This window comes from Macaca thibetana, chromosome 1, assembly GCF_024542745.1.
Source record: "Macaca thibetana thibetana isolate TM-01 chromosome 1, ASM2454274v1, whole genome shotgun sequence".
Taxonomy (NCBI): domain Eukaryota; kingdom Metazoa; phylum Chordata; class Mammalia; order Primates; family Cercopithecidae; genus Macaca; species Macaca thibetana.
In genome coordinates, this window is record NC_065578.1 from 138,604,830 (window position 1) to 138,627,289 (window position 22,460).

General features: G+C 42.1%; 1 protein-coding gene across 1 annotated transcript in view; it reads right to left on the minus strand.

Annotated features, from left to right (window-relative positions):
• The window catches only part of CNIH3 (cornichon family AMPA receptor auxiliary protein 3), a 177,726-nt gene extending 156,466 nt beyond the window's left edge, over nt 1-21,260 (minus strand). Inside the window, exon 1 of the mRNA XM_050760856.1 lies at nt 21,044-21,260. Coding sequence (XP_050616813.1) covers nt 21,044-21,070 — 27 coding nt within the window. The 5' untranslated portion in view covers nt 21,071-21,260. The remainder of the gene's footprint in view (nt 1-21,043) is intronic.
• Nucleotides 21,261-22,460: the final 1,200 nt, after the last annotated feature.

Here is a 22,460-nt window from a genome sequence, read left to right on the forward strand (position 1 = left end):
TTCGGCCTCCTCACATGAATTACATATGTTCTTAATGGCATCTTAGAGTGGTGAATCCGTTCCAGAAAGTTTCTGCATGGCAAAAACAAACTATTTTTCCTTCTGCTCTCACACTACGATGTTGGGGGTGGGGGGTTCCCCACATACCAAGCAAGCAATCAGTTCTTCAGTGGACTCTGGCTGGGTGTCCTTCAATTCAATTCTGAGACTATGTACCTGATATGGCGTCAGATCCCACAGGTTGAGGGCTCAGTCCCCACCCCCCGCTTCTGATGCCAATTACAAACCCCAGGTCGTTTTACCTGTGTTTCTGACTGACCAGCTAAAAATCAGGGCTCCTATGACTCCTTTCCTTGGAGTAGATTAATTTGCTAGAGCAGCTCACAGAACTCAGGGAAACACTTATTTGTATTTACCAGTTTATTATAAAGGATATGACAAAGGATACAGATGAAGAGATGCACAGGGAAGGTTTAGGGGAAGGGATGGGGAGCTTCCATGCCCTCCATGGACACATCACCCTCTAGGACCCTCCACAGGTTGAGCTGTCTGGAAGCTTTCTGTACCCTCTGCTCCCATACTCTTGGGCCTTTTATAAAGATTTCTTTGGGTTGGCATGACTGAAGCATGGACAACCATGTAGAAATGTGATTGGAGCAAAAGAGGATAATTTCATATTAATAGACTGAACAGGGAAACCTAGCAAGGCCTGTCCAGATTCTTCTTGATCTTTCTGAGCAACATTCCTTCCTCCAGGGTCTGGGATCCCTTCTGAAATGGAGGTCTCGTAATCCACAATTAGACAAGGTAGGTCAGAGAATTTCTTTATGGCCAGCTCCAAGACAGAAAGGTTGGGGAGATCTCTCCTTTGAAGAAAAAAAGGAGCAGGTGAAAGGAGAGCAGAAGGTCAGATAGAGATTCTGTTTTTTTTGGTTTGGTTGGGTTTTTTTTTTTTTTTTTTTTTTTGTTTTTTTTTTTTCAGACGGAGCTTCGTCCTTTTCGCCCAGGCTGGAGTGCAATGGTGTGATCTCGGCTCACTGCAACCTCCACCTCTGGGTTCAAGCAATTCTCCTGCTTCAGCCTCCCCAGTAGCTGGGATTACAGGCATGCAGCACCACACCTGGCTAATTTTGTATTTTTAGCAGAGATGGGGTTTCACCATGTTGGCCAGGCCGGTCTTGAACTCCCAACCTCAGGTGATCCACTCACCTTGGTCTCCCAAAGTGCTGGGATTACAGGTGTGAGCCACCACACCCGGCGAAGATTCTGTGTTTTGATGCCTGCTTCTGTGGCCTAAAGTGCCCCAACATTATAACAAAAGACCGTCTCTCATCTTTATCACTCCGAGCTGTTCCAAAGCTGCTTTGGGACCCACGGACAAAAGCCCAAATACTTTAATAAAATACATTCTTCTTACTTTAGTCATTTGGGAAATAACAAGGGTTCTAGGAGTTATAAGCCAGGAACCGTAGACAAAAACATACACAAAACAGTTTTCAATTTACATTGCCCAGATCCATCAGAGGGATCACTATCTATGGCGGCCATTACCTTATAAAACGTATGTAATACATAATAAGACTGGAAAGCTGAAAATACTCCTCCATCCGTGGGCTACAGAATGGAAGTGTGCAAGCAGGCACAAAAACAATATTCATATCCTGGTACATCTCCATCAGAACTCTTGGATAACTAGGTACATTGTCAATGAGCAGTAATATTTTGAAAGGAATCTTTTTTCCTGGGCAGTAGGTCTCAACAGTGGGCTTAACATACTTAGTAAACCATGCTATAAACAAATGTCTGTCACACAGGCTTTGTTGTTCCACTTAGAGAGCGCAGGCAGAGTATATTTAGCATAATTATAAAGGGCTCTATGATTTTTTGGAATTGTAAATGAGCATTGGCTTCAACTTAAAGACAACAATTGCATTAGCCCCTAATGAGAGAGTGAGCTTGACTTTGAAGCCAGGCATTGACTTATCCTCTCTAGCTATGAAAGATGCCTAGATGGCATCTCCCAAGAGAAGGCTATTTGATCTACATTGAAAATCTGTTGTTTAGTGTAGCCACCTTCAACAATGATCTTAGCAAGACCTTCTGGATAACTTGCTGCAGCTTCTCCATCAGCACTTGCTGCTTCACCTTGCCCATGTATGTTATGGGGATGGCTTCTTTCCTTAAACCTTGTAAACCAGTCGCTGCTAGCTTCAAACTTTTCTTTTGCAACTTCCTCACCTCTCTCAGCCCTCACAGAATTGAAGAGAGTTAGCACCTTGCTCTGGGTTAGGGTTTAGCTTAAGGGAATGTGGTGACTGGTTTGATTTTCCATCTAATGTTCTCCACATCAGCAATAAGGTTGTTTCTCTTATCATTTGTGTGTTCACTGGAGTAGTGCTTTTATTTTCCTTCAAGAACTTCACCTTTGCATTCACAACTTGGCTAACTGACAAGAGGCCTATTTGGCCCATCTCAGCTTTCAACATGCCTTCCTCACCAAGCTAAATCATTGCCAGCTTTTGATTTAAAATGAGGGACATGCGACTCTTCTTTCACTTGACCACTGAGGGGCTAGTGTAGGGTTATTAATTTGCCTAAATTGAATATTATTGTGTTTCAGGGAAAAGAAAGGCCCGAGGAGAAGGAGACAGATAGGAGAATGGTTAGTTGGTGGAGCAGCGAGAACACACACAACATTTATTGATCAACTTTGTCATCTTAGTTAGGCACAATTTGTGGTGCCCCAAAACGATTACAACAGTGACATCAAAGATCACTGATTATAGACCAGGCACGGTGGCTCATACCTGTATTCCCAGCACCCTGGGAGGCCGAGGTGGGAGGATCACTTGAGCCCATGAGTTTGAGACCAGCCTGGGTGACACAGTGAGACTCCGACTCTACAAAAATTTGTAAATTAGCCAGGTATGGTGGTGCACACCTGTAGTCCCAGCTAATTGCAAGGTTAAGGTGGGAGGATCACTTGAGTCCAGGAGTTCAAGGCTTCAGTGAGAGCTGTGATCACATCCCTGCACTCCAGCCTGACAACGGGGCAAGTTTGAAATATTGTGAGAATTACCAAAATGTGACACAGAGACATGAGGCAAGCACACGCTGTTGGACAAATGGTGCTGACAGACTTCTCAACACAAAGTTGTCATGAACCTTCAATTTGTAAAAAATACAATATCTGCAAGGCACAATGAAGCAAAGTGCAGTAAAACAATGTGTGCTTATATTTTTATTTTCCGTATATTTTGATGTTTATCTTAAAACTCTTTCTGGACAGAGAGAGACTGCCCCTGCAGCGGCTGGCCTATCTAGTCACATTTCCTCTATGGGACCCGTACACTACAAGAAGCAATATTCCTCCGCCTTAGTCATCCCAGAGCCAGGTACCAGGCAACTAGAGACCATCTCTAAAGAGCCCAAAGCCTGCCGTTTATAATGCAAATTGGCCAATCCAAAACTGTTTACGCTGTTCTGCCTTACCTTTCCGGTGGAAAACCCAGTAAAGGCCATGGCCTAGATTTTCCCTCGCTCTGGCCCTTTCTGCCTCCTGACCTACAATGGTGCTTTCCCTTGTGGCCCTGTGTGCCACAACTCCTGCTTCCAGGACCTGTGAGTGTAATAAACTTCCTTTTCCACAGCCTGCCCCGTGTGGCTGCACCTGACCAACCATCACATAAAATAACATAGAACAGTACCCACTACAGACAGGACTCGTGGCTTCTGGAAAGGGGATGTGTATCATGAAGCTCTTATGGCTTAGCTAAGATCTGCTCCAGATCCTAAACCTCCATTTGCTCCAGTTCCCACATCTGCTCCAGCCCCTTCCAGACAAGCCAGGGTGCAAAGGCTCTGGAGACCAGGTCAAGGTGCAGTGTCCAGGCCACCTGGGCCAGGCTTGGGCTCTAGGGCTCACTTGTCCTCAGGCCGCAGAGCACTTTTCTGTTTTGTTTTATTGTGGCAAAATAAATATAACATAAAATTTACCATTTTAAGTGTTTAGTTCTGTTGCATTAATTACACTTACATTGTTGTGCAACCATCACCATCATCCATCTCCAGAACTTTTTCAGCTTCTCAGACTAAAACTTTGTACCCACTAAACAATAATTCCTCATTTCCCCCTTCTCCCAGCCGTTGGTAACCTGGTAACCTTTTGCTTTCTATCTCTATGAATTTTACTACAATGGATAGGATACCATGTAAATGGAATAGCACTCTATAATATAATTCAACTCTACCTGTCTATCTCCCTCTCTAAGCTGGGAGGTTCTTGACATTGGAGACTTTTTTATTCATCTTTGGAATTCCCAATACCTCTCCTAGTGTCTGGCATAAAATAGGTATCCAATAAATATTCCATAAATGAGTGAATGCAATTATCAAGGTCTAACTGGTTTTGTAGATGACTTTAAACAAGTCTTCCCCAGATGATAAGCAACATGTAGACAGGGACCGTGCCTACCTTTCATTTATTTACTTTAGAGCACTTATTACTCAGCAGGCACAATAAACTGAACATAATCATTGCCTATAAGGAGCTTGAAATCTAACACAGATGCACGAAGTCGTCTATTACCTTGATAAGAACAGCAACAGAGCAGAGCAAATGTCTGTGGATGCACCCAGCACAAGGCTCTGGATAGAGTGTGTGTTCAATGGAAGTACTTTTTCCCTAAATTTGCTCACTTCCTGTAATGACATTGTCTTATTTTTATTTTTTTTTAATTAACAACAATTGTACCCATTTGTGGGGTACATATGTTGTTTTGATACATCTAATGTATAGTGATCAGATCAGGTAATTAGTATAAATATTATCTCAAATATTTATCATTTCTTTGTGTTAGGAACATTCATTATCAATGGAGGTATTTTTAGCTGAACTGAATTAGATGACAAGCTAGTTAGGAAGCTTTGAGCTTCCCACTTTCAAGCTGTGTGACTTTAGGCAAGCCACTTAATTTCTCTTTGCTCTGCAGATGTGTAGCAGTTATGACCTAAAAACCAGGTATAGGCCAGCTTGGCCTGTGTGGACTGGACGCAGCAAATCAGCAAGTCATGTCTTTGCCTAAGAAGTAACAGAGTGGATAGCTGGGCATGGTGGCACATGCCTGTGGTCCCAGCTATTCAGGAGGCTGAGCCCCGAGGATAGCTTGAGCCTGGGAGGTGGAGCTTGAGATCTCAGTGAGCTGAGATCATGCCACTGCACTCCAGCCTGGGCAACAGAATGAGACCCTGTCTCAAAAAAAAAAAAAAAAAAAGTTAAAAAAAAAAAGAAGAAGTAACATGGCTGATCTGGGGATGGGAATCGGGGAGAACTTCTAGCCACAGAACTGACCATTTCAGAGAGTCCTCAGGCCAGGGAAACAGAGTAATGGGATGCAGCTTCCTGCTTGCATTTCCCACTCATCTAAATATCATCTTCCCACCAATGAAAATTAAGTGATTTTCCTATTATTAGCACCACTAAACAGGCACAGTAAACAGATCACAATAAGCCTTTGTTAGAAACTCCCCATTTAGTTCTGGGCCCTGGCTCCTTCCACACCTAGAGATGTATCATCTATTTTCACAGTACTGCTTAAGAAGCAGGTATCGTTCAGGGGAATCGTCCTCCTCAGAACCTGTGGAACTTGAGTAGGGGAGCTTCCTGGTGCATGCCAAATGCCCACATCCTCCCAAATTCAGCTGTCAAAACTAGATCCCCAGTTCTGCCCTCTGCCCTTCTAAAGCATAGGTAGTCAATAGACAGGGCTGAGCATGATAACTTTGTGATGCCATTTTTTTTTTCTGATTTGCTAATTCCAATAGGAAAGTTAAAGTCCTGAGCTTTCCCATCAGATATGAAATATATTCCTGCTCTTCCATCAGCCATGAGCGGGTGTACCATTTTTCATTACTGTTTCAGGCATCCTGCAGAAAAGCTGAGGCTACTAAGTTGAACCCTATAGCTAACAAGTACACAACTCACAAGATTGATGTCAAATCTAATATTACAGTCTGCATATTACTGCTGTGATTTCCCTTCTTTTTTCTTTTTTTTTTTAATTCATGTTTTAATTTCTTTCCACATATACATCAAAATCACTTATAACATGAATCCTTCTAGTAGTTCCCCCAGTGGTATAAAAGCAGGATTTTACTGTATTACGTAGGTGCACATGTTTCATAATCTTCTAAGTTTATTGATTGAAGCTGAAAGCTGCAGCTAGATCATTCCTCAGAGTGCCTCTAGGGAGTGTTACATTAGAAAGATAACAGCAGGCTTGTAAATTAGTACAGTTTACCAACCCACAAACATTTGTCACCTTCTCCCCTCTTCACAAGAGAAAATAAGCAGTCTTTCCTCAGCACCTCCTGCCTCATGATTTGTTTGGCATAAATTGCTACCTGCCTTGTGGCTGGGCAGTTAGCTAATTTATTTATTTATTTATTTATTTTAATTTTTTTTATTATTATTATACTTTAAGTTCTAGGGTACATGTGCATAATGTGCAGGTTTGTTACATATGTATACTTGTGCCATGTTGCTGTGCTGCACCCATCAACTCGTCAGCATCCATCAACTCGTCATTTACATCAGGTATAACTCCCAATGCAATCCCTCCCCTCCCCCGCCCATGATAGGCCCCGGTGTGTGATGTTCCCCTTCCCGAGTCCAAGTGATCTCATTGTTCAGTTCCCACCTGTGAGTGAGAACATGCAGTGTTTGGTTTTCTGTTCTTGTGATAGTTTGCTAAGAATGATGGTTTCCAGCTGCATCCATGTCCCTACAAAGGACACAAACTCATCCTTTTTTATGGCTGCATAGTATTCCATGGTGTATATGTGCCACATTTTCTTAATCCAGTCTGTCACTGATGGACATTTGGGTTGATTCCAAGTCTTTGCTATTGTGAATAGTGCCGCAATAAACATACGTGTGCATGTGTCTTTATAGCAGCATGATTTATAATCCTTTGGGTATATACCCAGTAATGGAATGGCTGGGTCATATGGTACATCTAGTTCTAGATCCTTGAGGAATTGCCATACTGTTTTCCATAATGGTTGAACTAGTTTACAATCCCACCAACAGTGTAAAAGTGTTCCTATTTCTCCACATCCTCTCCAGCACCTGTTGTTTCCTGACTTTTTAATGATTGCCATTCTAACTGGTGTGAGATGGTATCTCATTGTGGTTTTGATTTGCATTTCTCTGATGGCCAGTGATGATGAGCATTTTTTCATGTGTCTGTTGGCTGTATGAATGTCTTCTTTTGAGAAATGTCTGTTCATATCCTTTGCCCACTTTTTGATGGGGCTGTTTGTTTTTTTTCTTGTAAATTTGTTTGAGTTCTTTGTAGGTTCTGGATATTAGCCCTTTGTCAGATGAGTAGATTGCAAAAATTTTCTCCCATTCTGTAGGTTGCCTGTTCACTCTGATGGTAGTTTCTTTTGCTGTGCAGAAGCTCTTTAGTTTAATGAGATCCCATTTGTCAATTTTGGCTTTTGCTGCCATTGCTTTTGGTGTTTTAGACGTGAAGTCTTTGCCCATGCCTATGTCCTGAATGGTACTACCTAGGTTTTCCTCTAGGGTTTTTATGGTATTAGGTCTAACATTTAAGTCTCTAATCCATCTTGAATTAATTTTCGTATAAGGAGTAAGGAAAGGATCCAGTTTCAGCTTTCTACTTATGGCTAGCCAATTTTCCCAGCACCATTTATTAAATAGGGAATCCTTTCCCCATTTCTTGTTTCTCTCAGGTTTGTCAAAGATCAGATGGCTGTAGATGTGTGGTATTATTTCTGAGGGCTCTGTTCTGTTCCATTGGTCTATATCTCTGTTTTGGTACCAGTACCATGCTGTTTTGGTTACTGTAGCCTTGTAGTATAGTTTGAAGTCAGGTAGCGTGATGCCTCCAGCTTTGTTCTTTTGACTTAGGATTGTCTTGGAGATGCGGGCTCTTTTTTGGTTCCATATGAACTTTAAAGCAGTTTTTTCCAATTCTGTGAAGAAACTCATTGGTAGCTTGATGGGGATGGCATTGAATCTGTAAATTACCTTGGGCAGTATGGCCATTTTCACGATATTGATTCTTCCTATCCATGAGCATGGTATGTTCTTCCATTTGTTTGTGTCCTCTTTTATTTCACTGAGCAGTGGTTTGTAGTTCTCCTTGAAGAGGTCCTTTACATCCCTTGTAAGTTGGATTCCTAGGTATTTTATTCTCTTTGAAGCAATTGTGAATGGAAGTTCATTCATGATTTGGCTCTCTGTTTGTCTGTTACTGGTGTATACGAATGCTTGTGATTTTTGCACATTAATTTTGTATCCTGAGACTTTGCTGAAGTTGCTTATCAGCTTAAGGAGATTTTGGGCTGAGACAATGGAATTTTCTAAATATACAATCATGTCATCTGCAAACAGGGACAATTTGACTTCTTCTTTTCCTAACTGAATACCCTTGATTTCTTTCTCTTGCCTGATTGCCCTAGCCAGAACTTCCAACACTATGTTGAATAGGAGTGGTGAGAGAGGGCATCCCTGTCTTGTGCCAGTTTTCAAAGGGAATTTTTCCAGTTTTTGCCCATTCAGTATGATACTGGCTGTGGGTTTGTCATAAATAGCTCTTATTATTTTGAGGTACGTTCCATCAATACCGAATTTATTGAGCGTTTTTAGCATGAATTCCCTTCCTTTTTCTACCTCTTAGGCACTGCCTTCAATATGTCCGAGAGTGCCCTCTCTGCTCATTGAGCTCTGCTCTCTTGACTTTTACTCCTCTAAGCTCGACCAGAATCTCAGCTTTTAAAAGCTGTGAGGTGCTTAATTATTCCATTTTTCTCAGTTCATGTAAAGGATGCCTAAAACAGTTATAAAGATCTGTCTGTGCACATATATGTATGCACACACACACATATACACATACACACACCATATGCACACATATATACACACACATACATACACACACACATACACACACACACACACACACACACACACGGAATGAAGAAGCTTTCACATCAGGACAAAAAAAAGTCCTGGCTATGTCATCTGAATGAGCATCAGATGTCAACATGACCCTACCACAGCAACAGCCACTCTTTATGTGTCCCACAAAAGCGGTTTATAAATAGCGGCTATTAATAATCTATGTTGATTGCTTCCTGGTATCAGACCTTGTGCAAGCACTTGCCTTGCACTCTTTTTTAATTCTCACACTCTGCAACATGGGTATTATCATCCCTATTTTACCAATGAGAAAACGATAACTCAGACAGATCAGGCACCAATGTCATACAATAAATAGCAGAGTCAGCTAGCAGTCATGCCCAAATCTATCTGCCTCTAAAGCCTGAGTTCTAAACCTCCCTCCCTGTACCCCAGAGGTGGAGGCCTAGGGATGCTGGCGTCCTGGAGAGAGGTAAAAGGAACCTGACAGCTTAAGCCTCTGAGAATAAAAATGGGCTGTTTTACAGTATAGTATCTGAAACCTATAAAACCACAAGTCCTCCAGTTGGCATCATTCTCCAACTTTTGTGTCTTGGTGTTTAGGGAAGGAGCAGTTGCCAAGAGAGCTGGGCCTGATCAGTCTGTGGTCTCTCTTTATCATGTAAATGGGCCTCCAAGAAACTCATCTCTTCAGTGAGACCAAGCTCTTCTCAGCTGCCAGTTGTAAGACCCAGAAGTACATAGAGAAGTTGAATAACTTTGCCAAAGACACACAGCTAGTAAACAGTGGGGTTAGGATTCAAACCCAGGGAGTCCCACTGAAGAGCTGGTTCTCAAACTTTGCACTTCACAAAGGAGCCAATGCAGAATATAAATGACTTCCCAGTACTGAAAGAATGGTGGCTGGAATAGAGGAGAAATGTTACAGAGGACCTAACCATTCAACCACAGCTAGAAGAACAGGTAGAATTTAGATATGTGAAGCAGTGCAGGGTGGCAATGTGCATGTTGTTTTCATTGATCACTGAACAGATCTGCTTAGCAAGAGTGAATAATAAGTGAAACTGGAAATATAATTAGAAAGGTAGATCAGGTAGCCTTGAATGCTAACCTGGATTAAATAAAAACAAGTTCAAGAGAAGCTTAGATCTACCTTTTCCAACTGCCTCCCACATCATGTTTCCATATATGTTACTTTAGGGGTGGGAGCTGTTTCTGAGGCAAGAACCCTGTAAGTCTTACAGGAAAAAGTAATGTATAAATGAAGCCCCAGAAGTCCCACCAAGCTCTGGACACAGAGGTCAGAAATGTAACCAGGACCTATCTCTTGGGCAGGGGGTGGGGTGGGGAAGAAGGACCAAAGGCATTAGCTATGATTTGAATGTGTGTCACCAAAAAGCACATATTAGGAACTTAATCCCAAATGCAATAGTGTTGGAAGATGAGACCTAAGCGGGGGTGTTTAGGTCACGAGGGCTCCACCTTCATGAATAGATTAATGCCGATTATAAAAAGGGCTTGAGGCTGCAAGTTTGGTCACTTGCCTTCTCTTGAGCGTCCACCTTCTGCCATGTGATAACACAGCAAGAAGGCCCTCACCACATGCTGGTGCTATGCTCTGGGACTTCCTAGCCCCCAGAACTATGAGATAATAAATTTCTGTTCTTTATAAATTACCCAGTCTCAAGTATTCTGATATAGCAGCACAAACAAACTAAGATAACATGGAAAAAGGAGACTCTCTGGCACACATACACATCCATGCTCAGGTTAAGATGGAGAGCAGTTACACAAAAAAGGGAGGAAGTTATAGAGATAAAACAACCCAAAGGAACCAATAAGCCAAAAATCTCTCATACGGTCATGTAGTGGAATTTGGGCTTTGATCATTCATTCACTTATTCAACAAACATTTAATCATGGTCTACTTTATGCAAAGTACAGCACTGGCATTTAAAAGTGGATATCAGCCAGGTCCAATGGCTCACACCTGTAATCCCAGCACTTTGGGATGCCAAGGTGGGTGGATCATGAGGTCAGGAGTTTGAGACCAGCCTGGCCAACATAGTGAAACCCCGTATCTACTAAAATTACAAAAATTAGCCAGGCCTGGTGGCTAATGCCTGTAATCCCAGCTACTCGGGAGGCTGAGGCAGGAGAATCACTTGAACTCAGAGGCAGAGGTTGCAGTGAGCCAAGGTTGTGCCACTGCACTCCAGCCTGGGTGACAGAGTGAAACTCCATCTCAAAAAAAAAAAAAAAAAAAAAAGTGGATATCCTCATGAACTGGTAACTCTCAAACCGCCAAGCAAAACAGTAAGATTCCACTGGTAAGCCTCCTCTTTAGAGGAGATGGAGAACCCCCTGCATGCCCTGGGCTCCACTTTTCCTTTCTCAATCCCATGCTGCAAGTGAGCTACTGAGTGACCCAAAGAGCACTCAAAGAAGTGCTCTCACTAAGTCAAAGAAGTCCTTTCCCTGGGGCTGGGGAGTTGTGTGTATATTTTGGATTAGAAATCTTTTCTTCTCATCAAAAGTTGAGTGTGGACAGAAATATCACATTAAGCTGTAGAGCAGCCTTCAGAGATAAAGGTGTCCCAATGTCAACAATTCATGCAAAAAGCAGCCCCAGCCAAAACCCCTAGGAGTCAGCTTTGAAAAGAGGCTGCAGGCTGCAACTCACCCAGAACAAAATCAATTTTGCCTGCACATAGAAAAGTGCATGACTTACCTTCATTTAGCCCCACATTCCCTCTCATCTGAGAAGACTAAACCATTATTTTGATTCAGAATGTAGACTTATTATAAAAATGATGCTGTGTGTTTCTATAATGTGTTAAATCTTCAAAGTGCCTCACATTCATGGTAAGGACAGGAAGTGAGCATGGAGACATTGGGAATTCAACAGTCTTTTGTGGCAGGGTCTGGGAATAGCAATGTGGTGCATTTCTGTGCCTGTGAATCACTCAGCTGCCTTACTATCCAGGCAGAGGTCAGGCAAAAGCAGATCCAAACTTAGAAAGTTTCAACTCATGCATTACAGGTTTTCTTAACAGCAATAACGGTGCTCATTTAGCCACTTTGATCTCCAGAGCTCAGACTCCTCAATCCATTCTCACAGGGATCTGGGAAGTGGATAGATGTCATGATTCTCAGTAAAATGGCTCCCAGAAAAAGCGGGGGGAGCCAGGAAGAAGGTAGGGGCTTGGACCACGGCTTAATGCTAATCACCTCCAGACTTAAGAACAGAAACTTTGAAGGCCAGCCTTTACTCCCACAGCAGGTTCCAAAGCCTAAGAAGCTGGCCCTTATTATCCAAAGTCTTTTTTTAACTCCTAGAATCAGCACCATCAAGTCGGAGCTAAGAAATAAGTAAGTGTTGCCTAGTGCTGCCAGCAAAATGAAAAAAGTGCAAAAATCCAGCTAATTACTCAGGACATGTTGGCAGACATCTCTGCTTGTCAGATTCCTGGTTGTCTGAATGGTTATTTACATCTGAATTAATTTACACTGTGGGAACTTAAATGTTTTTTTTGTTTTGTTTTGTTTTGTTTTGTTTTTTAAGTAGTGGCAAAGATCCTACCAGAAACTATGCTGTTTCCAAAAACGTCCTCTTCCTCCTTGACTTCTTCGTGGGCATAGGACACTCTGCCATTGGCCATGACTCTTGTGCTTGGGAAGATCCTAAATGGGAATTCTTACCCAGACATCATCACTGGAGCCCCTGCCATCCTCCTTGCTCCATGACCTGAGCCCACTCCATCGACCTCACACTCCTGTTGTATGCATGTCTGAGGCAAAGGCCCTAAGAAAATCCAGACAGCCTTTAAAGTATAAAAGAAAGATATTGACAGAAAATTTTAAAAATTATTTATACACTCTGAATTTTTTCATTCATTCAACAAATATTCAGTGAGATGACACTGTGTATTAGGATTGTCCTATTAGGTCTTGCAGGCACAGATATCCAAATATGTGTTGAAAGATAGTTGATGTCATCTCTACCCACAAGAGGCTAACAGTTCAAGGGAGGGAACAACTATGGGGATGGGGTGGAAACACAACAGAATATAGCAAATATCTAGGAATGGGGTGAGATGGGAGTTGACATTTAGATACTGTAACTAAAATGGCAAAAACTAGAAATGCATTTCCATGACTGGTATCTTGCAATGAATTCTTCGTTAGTTTTTAGGTGTTTTTTTCTTTTCTTTTTTTTTTTTTATTGAGACAGGGTCTCGTGCTGTCACCCAGGCTGAAATGCAATGGTGCGATCACAGCTCACTATGGCCTTGACCTCCTGGCTCAAGCAATCCTCCCGCCTTGACCTCCTGAGTAGCTGGGACTACAGGCTCACACCACCATGCCTGGCTATTTTTTTAAAACTTTTTTTGTAGAGATGTAGTGTAATCCACTATGCCTGGCCTGTGATCAATCCTTAATGACAACACACACATACACACACCACATAGATCTTAAATTTTTCAATAAAAAGTAGCCCAGGCTCTTCTAGGTTAGAAATACCTCTTTCAGGTAAACATGCACTCATTTTCCAAGGTCAAATTCTCTATCTGATGTGCTTTCCCTTCCCAAAGAAACTCTGGCCAGATACCTGCTTCCTTCCCAAGAGGGTACCTGGGTGCAGGTGGCAACTTTCTACCTTGATGGCATCAAACATGAATTCTGTGGTCCACACACTGTCCCCTGGCTTCTACTGGGTTGCTTCTGGTCTCATCTGGACACTGATATCCTACTGCAGGGTCCAGCTGATCTGTCTTGGTGTCTTGATGTTCTGGGATGCTGTGTTGACCCCAAAAGCTGTAGTTCTGAAGTCCTGGATCTCTGGTTCCCCTCCTGAACCCTGACTCTTCACTATTGCCTGCTCCTTCAGCATACCTGCATTCTCACTCAGGCCTGTGTAAATTCTGAATCCCAAAGGCAGAGCGCATGGGTACGGGCAACCAGGCACATGACCCAAAGTTCCAGCACTGCCCTGCTGCTTCCACATGATTTTCACTTGCTAGGGCTGTTGCAACAAACTACCACTAACTGGGTGGCTCCAAACAACAGAACTTTATTCTCCCTCCCATTGTTCTGGAGGATGGAAGTCTAAAACCAAGGTGTAGCAGGGCCATGCTCCCCTCCAAGTCTTTAGAAGAGAATCTTTCCTCACCTCTTCCAATGTCTAGTAGCTCTCCAGTTTCCTTAGCCTGTGGCAGCATCACTCCAATCTCTGCCTCCATCTGCCCATGGCCTTCTTTTCTGAGTCTCTGAGTGTCCTCTCCTCTTCTTATAAGGACACCAGTCATTGGATTTAGGGCATACCCTGAATCCAGGATGATTTTATCTCAAGATTCTTAACTAATTACATCTGCAAAGACCCTATTTCCAAATAAGGTTACATTCTGAGGTTCCAGATGAACACAAACTTGGGGGACACTGTTCAACCTACTATACACATCATGCTGAGACAATGGTCCTGCCAAATCCAGACTTTCTCTAAGGCTCAGAGTCTCCCAGGGAAGCAAACTACTGGCCTGATATGGTTTGGCTGTGTCCCCACCCAAATCTCATCTTGAATTTCCACATGTTGTGGGAAGGTCCCAGCAGGAGGTAATTGAATCATGGGGGCAGGTCTTTCCCATGCTGTTCTCACTATAGTGAATAAGTCTCATTGATCTGATGGTTTTAAAAAGGGAGGTTTCTCTTGACAAGCTTTGTTCTCTTATCTGCCACCGTGTGTGACACGCCTTTCACCTTCTACCATGACTGTGAGGCCTCCCCAGCCACATGGAACCGTAAGTCTATTAAAACTCTTTATTTTGTAAATTGCCCAGTCTGGGGTATCTCTTTATCAGCAGCATGAAAACGGGCTAATACATGGCCCTAAAGTTCCCAAAGTCCCCAGATCATCTGGTTGTTACCAGGTCCCTTTTCAAGGTTCAGATCTCATGGGAAGAACCAGATCATTGACATGAAAACTCCCTTCTCTGTCCCATTTGTTTCTGCAGTACTAGGGGAAGGAAGTATTTCCTTTTTCCTCCATGATGTCCTGAGTTCTCTCTTCACTCATGGCTGTTGCCATGTAGGGGGAAATGTGTGTCTCTAGAAAGTCCTTTTCTCTTTCTATAAAGTCTGGCTTTCAAGATTAATGCTGGTTATGGATTTTTAAAAATCTAATCTAGTTTGGAGTTTAAAGCTAAACCATGACCCCTGTGCTATCTACATCCTCCTTTGAGCCACAGATTCATGTGTATGTGCAGGAACTGGAGACTTTTAAGAAAAAATGAATGGGCTGGGTGGCTCATTTAGGTTTGTAATCTCAGCACTTTGAAAGGCCAAAGTGGGAGGATCACTAGAGCCCAGGAGTTCAAAACCAGCCTGGGTAACATAGTGAGACCCCCATCTCTACAAAAAAAAATGTTTTAAAATTATCTAGGTGTGGTGATGTGCCTGTCGTCCTAGCTACTTGGGAGGTTGAGGCAGGAGGACCGCTTGAGCCCAGGAGTTCAAGACTGCAGTGACCCATGATTGCACCACTGCGATCCAGCCTGGGCAATAGAGCAGAGCTCTGTCTCAAAAATAAAAAAAAAATAAGAAGAAGAATTTAAAAACTGTGCTTTGGTTTAATATCACCAGTATATTACTGGGCACATGTAGGATATACCTCCGGAAGCACACATGTGGTCCCTTGAAGAGACTATGTCCTATGCATCTTTAGCCACAACATCAGCACAGTGCCTGGTGGCAGATGCTCATTAAGTGTGTTGAGTGACTGGGGAGTCTGGAGGGCTTTGTGGTAGAGGAGACGTTAAGACAGGCCTCGAAAAATAAGTGAGTAGGATTTTGATCTAGGGAAACAGGCAAGGCAGGCATTATGAACAAAGGGCAAGTGCAAAGGCGTGGAGGCATGAACAAGAATGACATCTCAGGAATGGTAAGGAAAAGTAAGTTGCAGCAAACCCTGAAGGACTTGAGTGATGTGCTGCAGAGCTGGGGTTTCAATGGGAGGGAAATGGAGAGAGGTGATGCAGGCTGAAAACTGAATGCTCTTCAAGAGCATTCCTAAATATGTCCCTTGGTCCTATCCTCATAGACTTAATGCTGGCCAACCCACTATGGCATTGCTGATATTCTCATTTTCTTATCTTACACTAAGTCTGGAGAAAACACTACATAGTCAGCTAGGCCACAAACTGGAATATTCCAAAGAAACAAATTATTTCACAACCAAGAAATGTTTCATTTTTCCAAAATGGTCAATGCAAATCAAAATGCTGAATCATGCAGCCAGAAAAAAATATATCAAATGATAAATGCATTTCTGCATCAAATTCAAGTTTTGTCATCCTGATGACTCCAAGTGTGAATATTTTTACCAGTCTTAGCTCCATAACAAAAAGAATCAGCTTCCCAAAAAGGAAGGATTTACATCAGCACTTTTTCTCTGTCTTTTAATGAAATATTGTCTACTCTGGCATAAAGGATTTGTGATAGAACTGGTTGTTTATTTTTCTAGTCCCCAAACAAAACTTAAATCCAGTTTGTTCAATCAAGAAGTGCCTTGCTATCTTAAATACTGCCAGGCATAATATTGTCTCTAAGTCTCTCATTATTCTAAGGATGTGCAAGGACAAATTAGACCTGGAATGTTTATGGGGACTGTACACTTCTCTATGCAATAGAAACTTGAAAATTTCTCCTTTCTAATGCCTTTGTTCTGTGTATTGTAACTTTCTTTTAAAGAGCAGAATTGAACAAAAATCAAGCTGAGATTTATAATAAGTAGCTTTTAAAACATGAATAATAATAGTGTCAGCAATAATGATGTGCAAAAATATCCTTTTTAAAAGTTGTCCACTAAGTTCTCAAAGAACTATGCTGTCAGCGAAATTATTTCCAAAGAAAGGGCTATAAGTGAGGCTAATGCAGTGGTGAGTGAGTTGCAGAACTTAGCTATGCTAATCTGGAAGATACGACAGGAAGAGGGGTATGGACAGAACACCACATACATTGGAGCAGGGACTGGTCTAACATCAATTCATGTCTTGCTTATTCTTGTATTACAAAGTCTTTCAAATTCAGCTCTTCTTATCCATTTCCATTGCCACCACCTGAAATCCAAGTTCCATTACATTAAAAGTAGGCCATTGCAATCACCTCCTATTTCACAGATTTTTAGCCAGCAAATATAACAAAATTGGCTGAAGAGCTCTTCCACCTACAGACTCCATAGGCTCTGCAACAGACCTACTGAATCAGCGTCTCCAATGGTAGGGGCCCCAGCATTGTTAGTTTAAAATGTTCTGCAGGTAAGTCTGAAGTGCATCTCTGATTAGGTATCACTAAACCAAACAACTTGGTATCTAAACTCACCCTCCACCATAGCTTACCATCCTCTTGCTATCTTCCCTAAACTATCTATTTGATGATGTCCAAAATCATCAGAAATTCGTAATAATGAACAGGAGAGTTGATAGGTGCCTCTTACCCACTGACCCCCATATGCAATTCAGATTTTATCCCTCACTCTCACATAGTTTGGCCAAACTGGTCCACTCTGGTTGATATTTCCCTCATTGAGCTGGGACTCAGGACATTCCCTCACCTGGCATGGCCCCCTTCCAAACGCACATTCACACACTGCTCCCTAATACACACTCCCAGTCCTTCGAAACTCACTTCAAGTCCTGCCTCCAGAAAGCTTTCTGTGGTCACTCACGACTCTGTCCATTGCCGCTGTTCTCTCCATCCTGTGAATTCTTACAGCACTTTGCATGTGCCTGGGGACTGTAAGTACATAACATGAAGGAGGAGGAAATATCTTAGAGCACAGACTCAAGTGGACCCAGAATAACTTCTTTAAAATGTAATGTTTTTACAAACAGACATGAAAGTTTTATCTCCATAATCCATTTATGGAGTCCACTAATGCTCCAGGAAGATGGTCCATGTATATTCTGAAGCTTCTATAAACCCCCGGCACATGCTATGTGCCCCAGCAACACATCCGCTCAAGCAACATGGCCGAGTACCATGGAGAGAAAGGACTCAACAAAGAGATCTGAAATAATGAATAGATAAGTGAATCAACAAAGTCAAATGGTTTTTCCCCTCTATTATTAAGTGCAATTTAGATACATGGCAGCTCCAAATCTCCAAACTTATAGACCTGACCATCAGAAAAACAAAGTCCTCCAGATGGCAGGTCTCAGCCTCTTTAGAAGGCATTTGGAACACCTTCTGATTCCTGAATATGCCACTTGGAGTCCCCCACCCTGATTTCAACAGGCTTCTCAAAATATTTCTTCCAGACTCATACTCCTTCTCTCCAAGAGGAATTTGGGTGAATAAAGTGTCTTCCATTTCACTACATGTACACATAAGAAGGAAATTCTGTGGTGATTGATCCAGGTGTATTGCACACAGGCTACCGCCCCAGGCACTTCAAGATCCATCACCATTATTTTAGATTAAAAATTAGCTGGTAGCTACATAAGGGAGGAAAAAAAAAAAAAAAAAAACACGTTCTGTTCTTTTCTATCTTTATGTCACATACTTGTCATGGACCAACCCTACAAAAGAAAAGCCGAGCCCAGCCACATCTGTCTCTGCACATAATAAGAAAATGTTTACCTCTAAAATTCTGTTCATACACCAACACACTTTAAGGCCTGGCCATTTGTGGCTACTTATGGATTATAAATAGCAGTTAAAAGAAATAAATAAACCCAGGAATAGCTGGAGGAGGCACAAAGAAAGGATGAAGGGAACCCCAGGCCCTCAGCAAGTCAAAGCCAAACAGCTGAATTGTATGTAAACATTATGAAAGAAAATGCAAAGGTTGTCAGGAAGAAGCAGCAGCTTCCCCAGCCCTCCCCACACCCTCTCTGTCCAATTTTTGTTATCATGATTCTTCCCCTATTTTGTGCATGTCCACCCCCCATCACCTGTACAGATAAATGCTTAACGTCACAACCTCGCGCACACCCAGTCTGATTCCAGAGATGTGAAAAGGCATCCAGGATATGCAGCTGCAGCTACCTCCTCTCCAGGCTTCCCAGAGTCCTCCTTATCCCACTGTAATTTAGATATGAAGAGTCTGTCTCTCAAAGTTTAGGTTTATAAGTGACTTAAATGTTATCCCCAAAGATCCTTGGCGAAGAAGATGAGCTAAATATTACCTTAACAAATCATCTTCCGAGAAAAGAAAAATGATGCCTGTCACCTTTAAAAAGCCAACCAATCAATAACAAAATAATGAGATCATAAGAATGACAATTCTTTTTTTTCTCCCATGATGCCAACTATATGCAATAGCACTGTTTTCAAAAGAAGCACAATTTACTCCTCTTAAAGGGAGCCCATGAGGAGGTATCTACTATGCTTTGGGCTCTTCATATTGTATTCTCAAGAGCACAGAGCAATTTGTTATGTGTCTGATTATTATTTGCACCACTCAATTAGTCAATACATACAATCAGATTAATCAGGAGGTAGTAGAAACCTGTGAAAAAGAAACAGGAAAGGAAAAGGTTTTCAAAAGGGCAGAAGGAAGTAAAAGAACTGATTAGGAATCACTAAGCAATTATTTCCAGTCCTTTCCCTCCAATGATGCCTTTTTTACTTCAAGAAATGTTAGGGTTCTGGTTAAAGATGGAAGACAACACACTCAGCCTTCAATCTCTTCAAAAAAACCATCAAAACCACAAAAAGACTTGGGTAAAGTCTAAATCCCCAGAACAAAGTGAAAAGGACAAAGACAAGAGCAACATGGTGTGAAAGGCAAATAAAATTTCAGGACCCCAAATTCACTATGCCAAAAGGAAAAATTAAGTTTGGAAGCCAAGTCACAAAAAACAAACAAAACAATTGCATTTTCTTTTGTTCCTAAACTGATAGCCACAGATAGAGGCCATATGTCTCCACCAGGGGCCTCCCTCACCCTGACAATGTAAATTAACAACTTATCCTCATGGTATGGGACAAGAGGAGACTAGAGATTGTCCCCACCTACCCCAAGATGAATGCATATTTGACTGCTTTCTCTACTCCATGTTTATCTTATGTAAAGTGCAGATTCATTAAGCACAAGGTGAATACATAACTAACTGTTCTCTCTACCCCTCCTTTTTTTTTTTTTTTTTGAGACAGAGTCTCGCTCTGTCATCAGGCTGTGGCCACTGCAACCTCTGACTCCCTGGTTCAAGTGATTCTCCTGCCTCAGTCTCCCAAGTAGCTAGGACTATAGGCATGCGCTACCATGCCCGGCTAATTTTTGTATTTTTAGTAGAGACAGGGTTCACCATGTTAGCCAGGATAGTCTCGATCTCCTGACCTCATGATTCACCCACCCTGGGCTCCCAAAGTGCTGGGATTACAGGCGTGAGCCACCGCATCTGGCCTATCCCTCCTTTCGTGTGTAACATATGGATTCACAAGAATGCGACCTTCTTTTTTTGCTTTGTTCTTTCCCCTCTTGCCCACTTTTCCCCTTTAAATATTGAAGCCCTCCAAATCCTCTTCAGAAAAAGTACAGGCTACAGATCCTACCGTGGCTTATGTCTCCTTTTCCCAGGCATGTCTTCAACCTTGGCAAAATAAACCTCTACATTGATGGAGGCCTGTGTCAGATACTTTTTGGTTTATAATGGTAATGGAAAACTGGAAAGCAGATGGATGAGTGGCTGGATCACTGACTTAGAAGGCTGAATCCTAAACCAGCCCAGGTACCTTTAGGAGTAGGGATGAAAGTGGGGTCCAAATATAAGGGGTCTGACTCAAATCTATTTAAGATACAGTTAGATACCTCCCAGCCCGTCATTCCCTCAGCACTTGGCTGAAGACTAGATGTTTACTCTCTTATTGGGATAAAATGTCAGGATTCTAGGCGCAGCTGAGGGTAGGGATAGCATATTAAAAACATGAGCAAGGAATCTGTTGAAGATTTACAGACTGATTTTGAGACACTCCCCCGCAACACGCACCCCAGGCTTATGTTTATTTACTCTGTCTTAGTCCGTTTGTGTTGCTAGAAAGGAATACCTGAGGCTGGGTATAAAGAAAAAAAAAGGAGGGTCTTATTTGACTCACAATTCTGCTGGCTGGAAGACTGGACATCTGGTGAGAGCCTCACGCTGCTTCCAATCATGGCAAATGGCAAACGGGAGCTGGTCTATGCAGAGCTCATGTGGCCAGAGAGGAAGGAAGAGGGAGTGGGGGAAAGGTGCCAGGCTGTTTTTAACAACCAGCTCTCTTAGGAACTAACAGAGCAAGAACTCATTCGTTACCATGAGGACAACACCAATCCCTTCCTGAGAGATCCACCCTCATGACCCAAACATCTCCCATTAGACTCCACCTCCAGCACTGGTGATCAAATTTCAGCATGAGGTTTGTAGGGGTCAAATATCTAAACCATAGTACACTCAGTTCCTAGACATTGTCAGCCAGACTTTTACCCTCTAGATGGAACACTGGAAGAGCCTTCCTTGCAGAATCAGATCCAAAACAAATGACCTAGAGATATTGACATAGAGAGATTTGTCAAAGAAGTTCTTCAGCCAGTCCAGCCTAGTAAAGCCCACATTTGACGTCACACCCAACACGCTCAGAGTTTCCAATGGACTCCATGGAGACACCACTCAAATACAAAGGGCATAGACTCATTGGGACATTTGAGGAAAACCTTTACAATGAAAGACAGAGGCCAAAATAAGTAAGCAGAAAACAGCAACTTGGAGGAAACAGAGCTTATGAAAATATAAAAAGGAACCTCAAAAATGGCGTTGACAAGATGAATATCCCAAGGGCAAGAAGTTAAAATGGAAGAAATCACTCAGAAATAGAGCCAAAGGCAGAGATGGAAAATAGAGAAAAAAAAATAAGAAAACAAAAACACGATCAGTTCAGGAGGTCCAATATCTAAACAAAAAATTTCAATAGAGTTGTTCTCTACTCTCTACATGAAAAAGAAGAAATCGACAAAGAAATAATTGAGATATCCCAGGATGGAAAATATGTTTCCAGATTGAAAGGGCCCTCTGAACTCTCACCACAACAGATGAAAATACAAAAATACTCTGTGAAACTTTAGACAACTAAAGAGAAAATCCTACAAGCTTTCAGAAAGAGGAGAAAGAGAGAGAAGAGAGTTTCAACAAAAGTATAACGAATCAGAAAAGACACTGAATTTCTTAGCAGCAACATTGGAAACTAGAAGGTAATGAGGCAGAGAAAGTGTTTTCTAATCCAAAATTTTATACAGTCAAACTGTAATTAAGTGTGTAGGCAGAATAAAGACATTTTTAGATATGCAAGATCTCAAAACACTTCTCATGCAACCTTTATCAGGGAGATACTAGGTACTAGTACCTCCACCAAATAATAGTACCAGTCGCCAAAATGAGACTCACTAAGAAAGAGAAAGACAATGGATACGGGACACAGGGGATCAAAAACAAGGGAGCAAAGGGAATTTCTAGGATAATGGTGAAAGAAACCCTTAAGA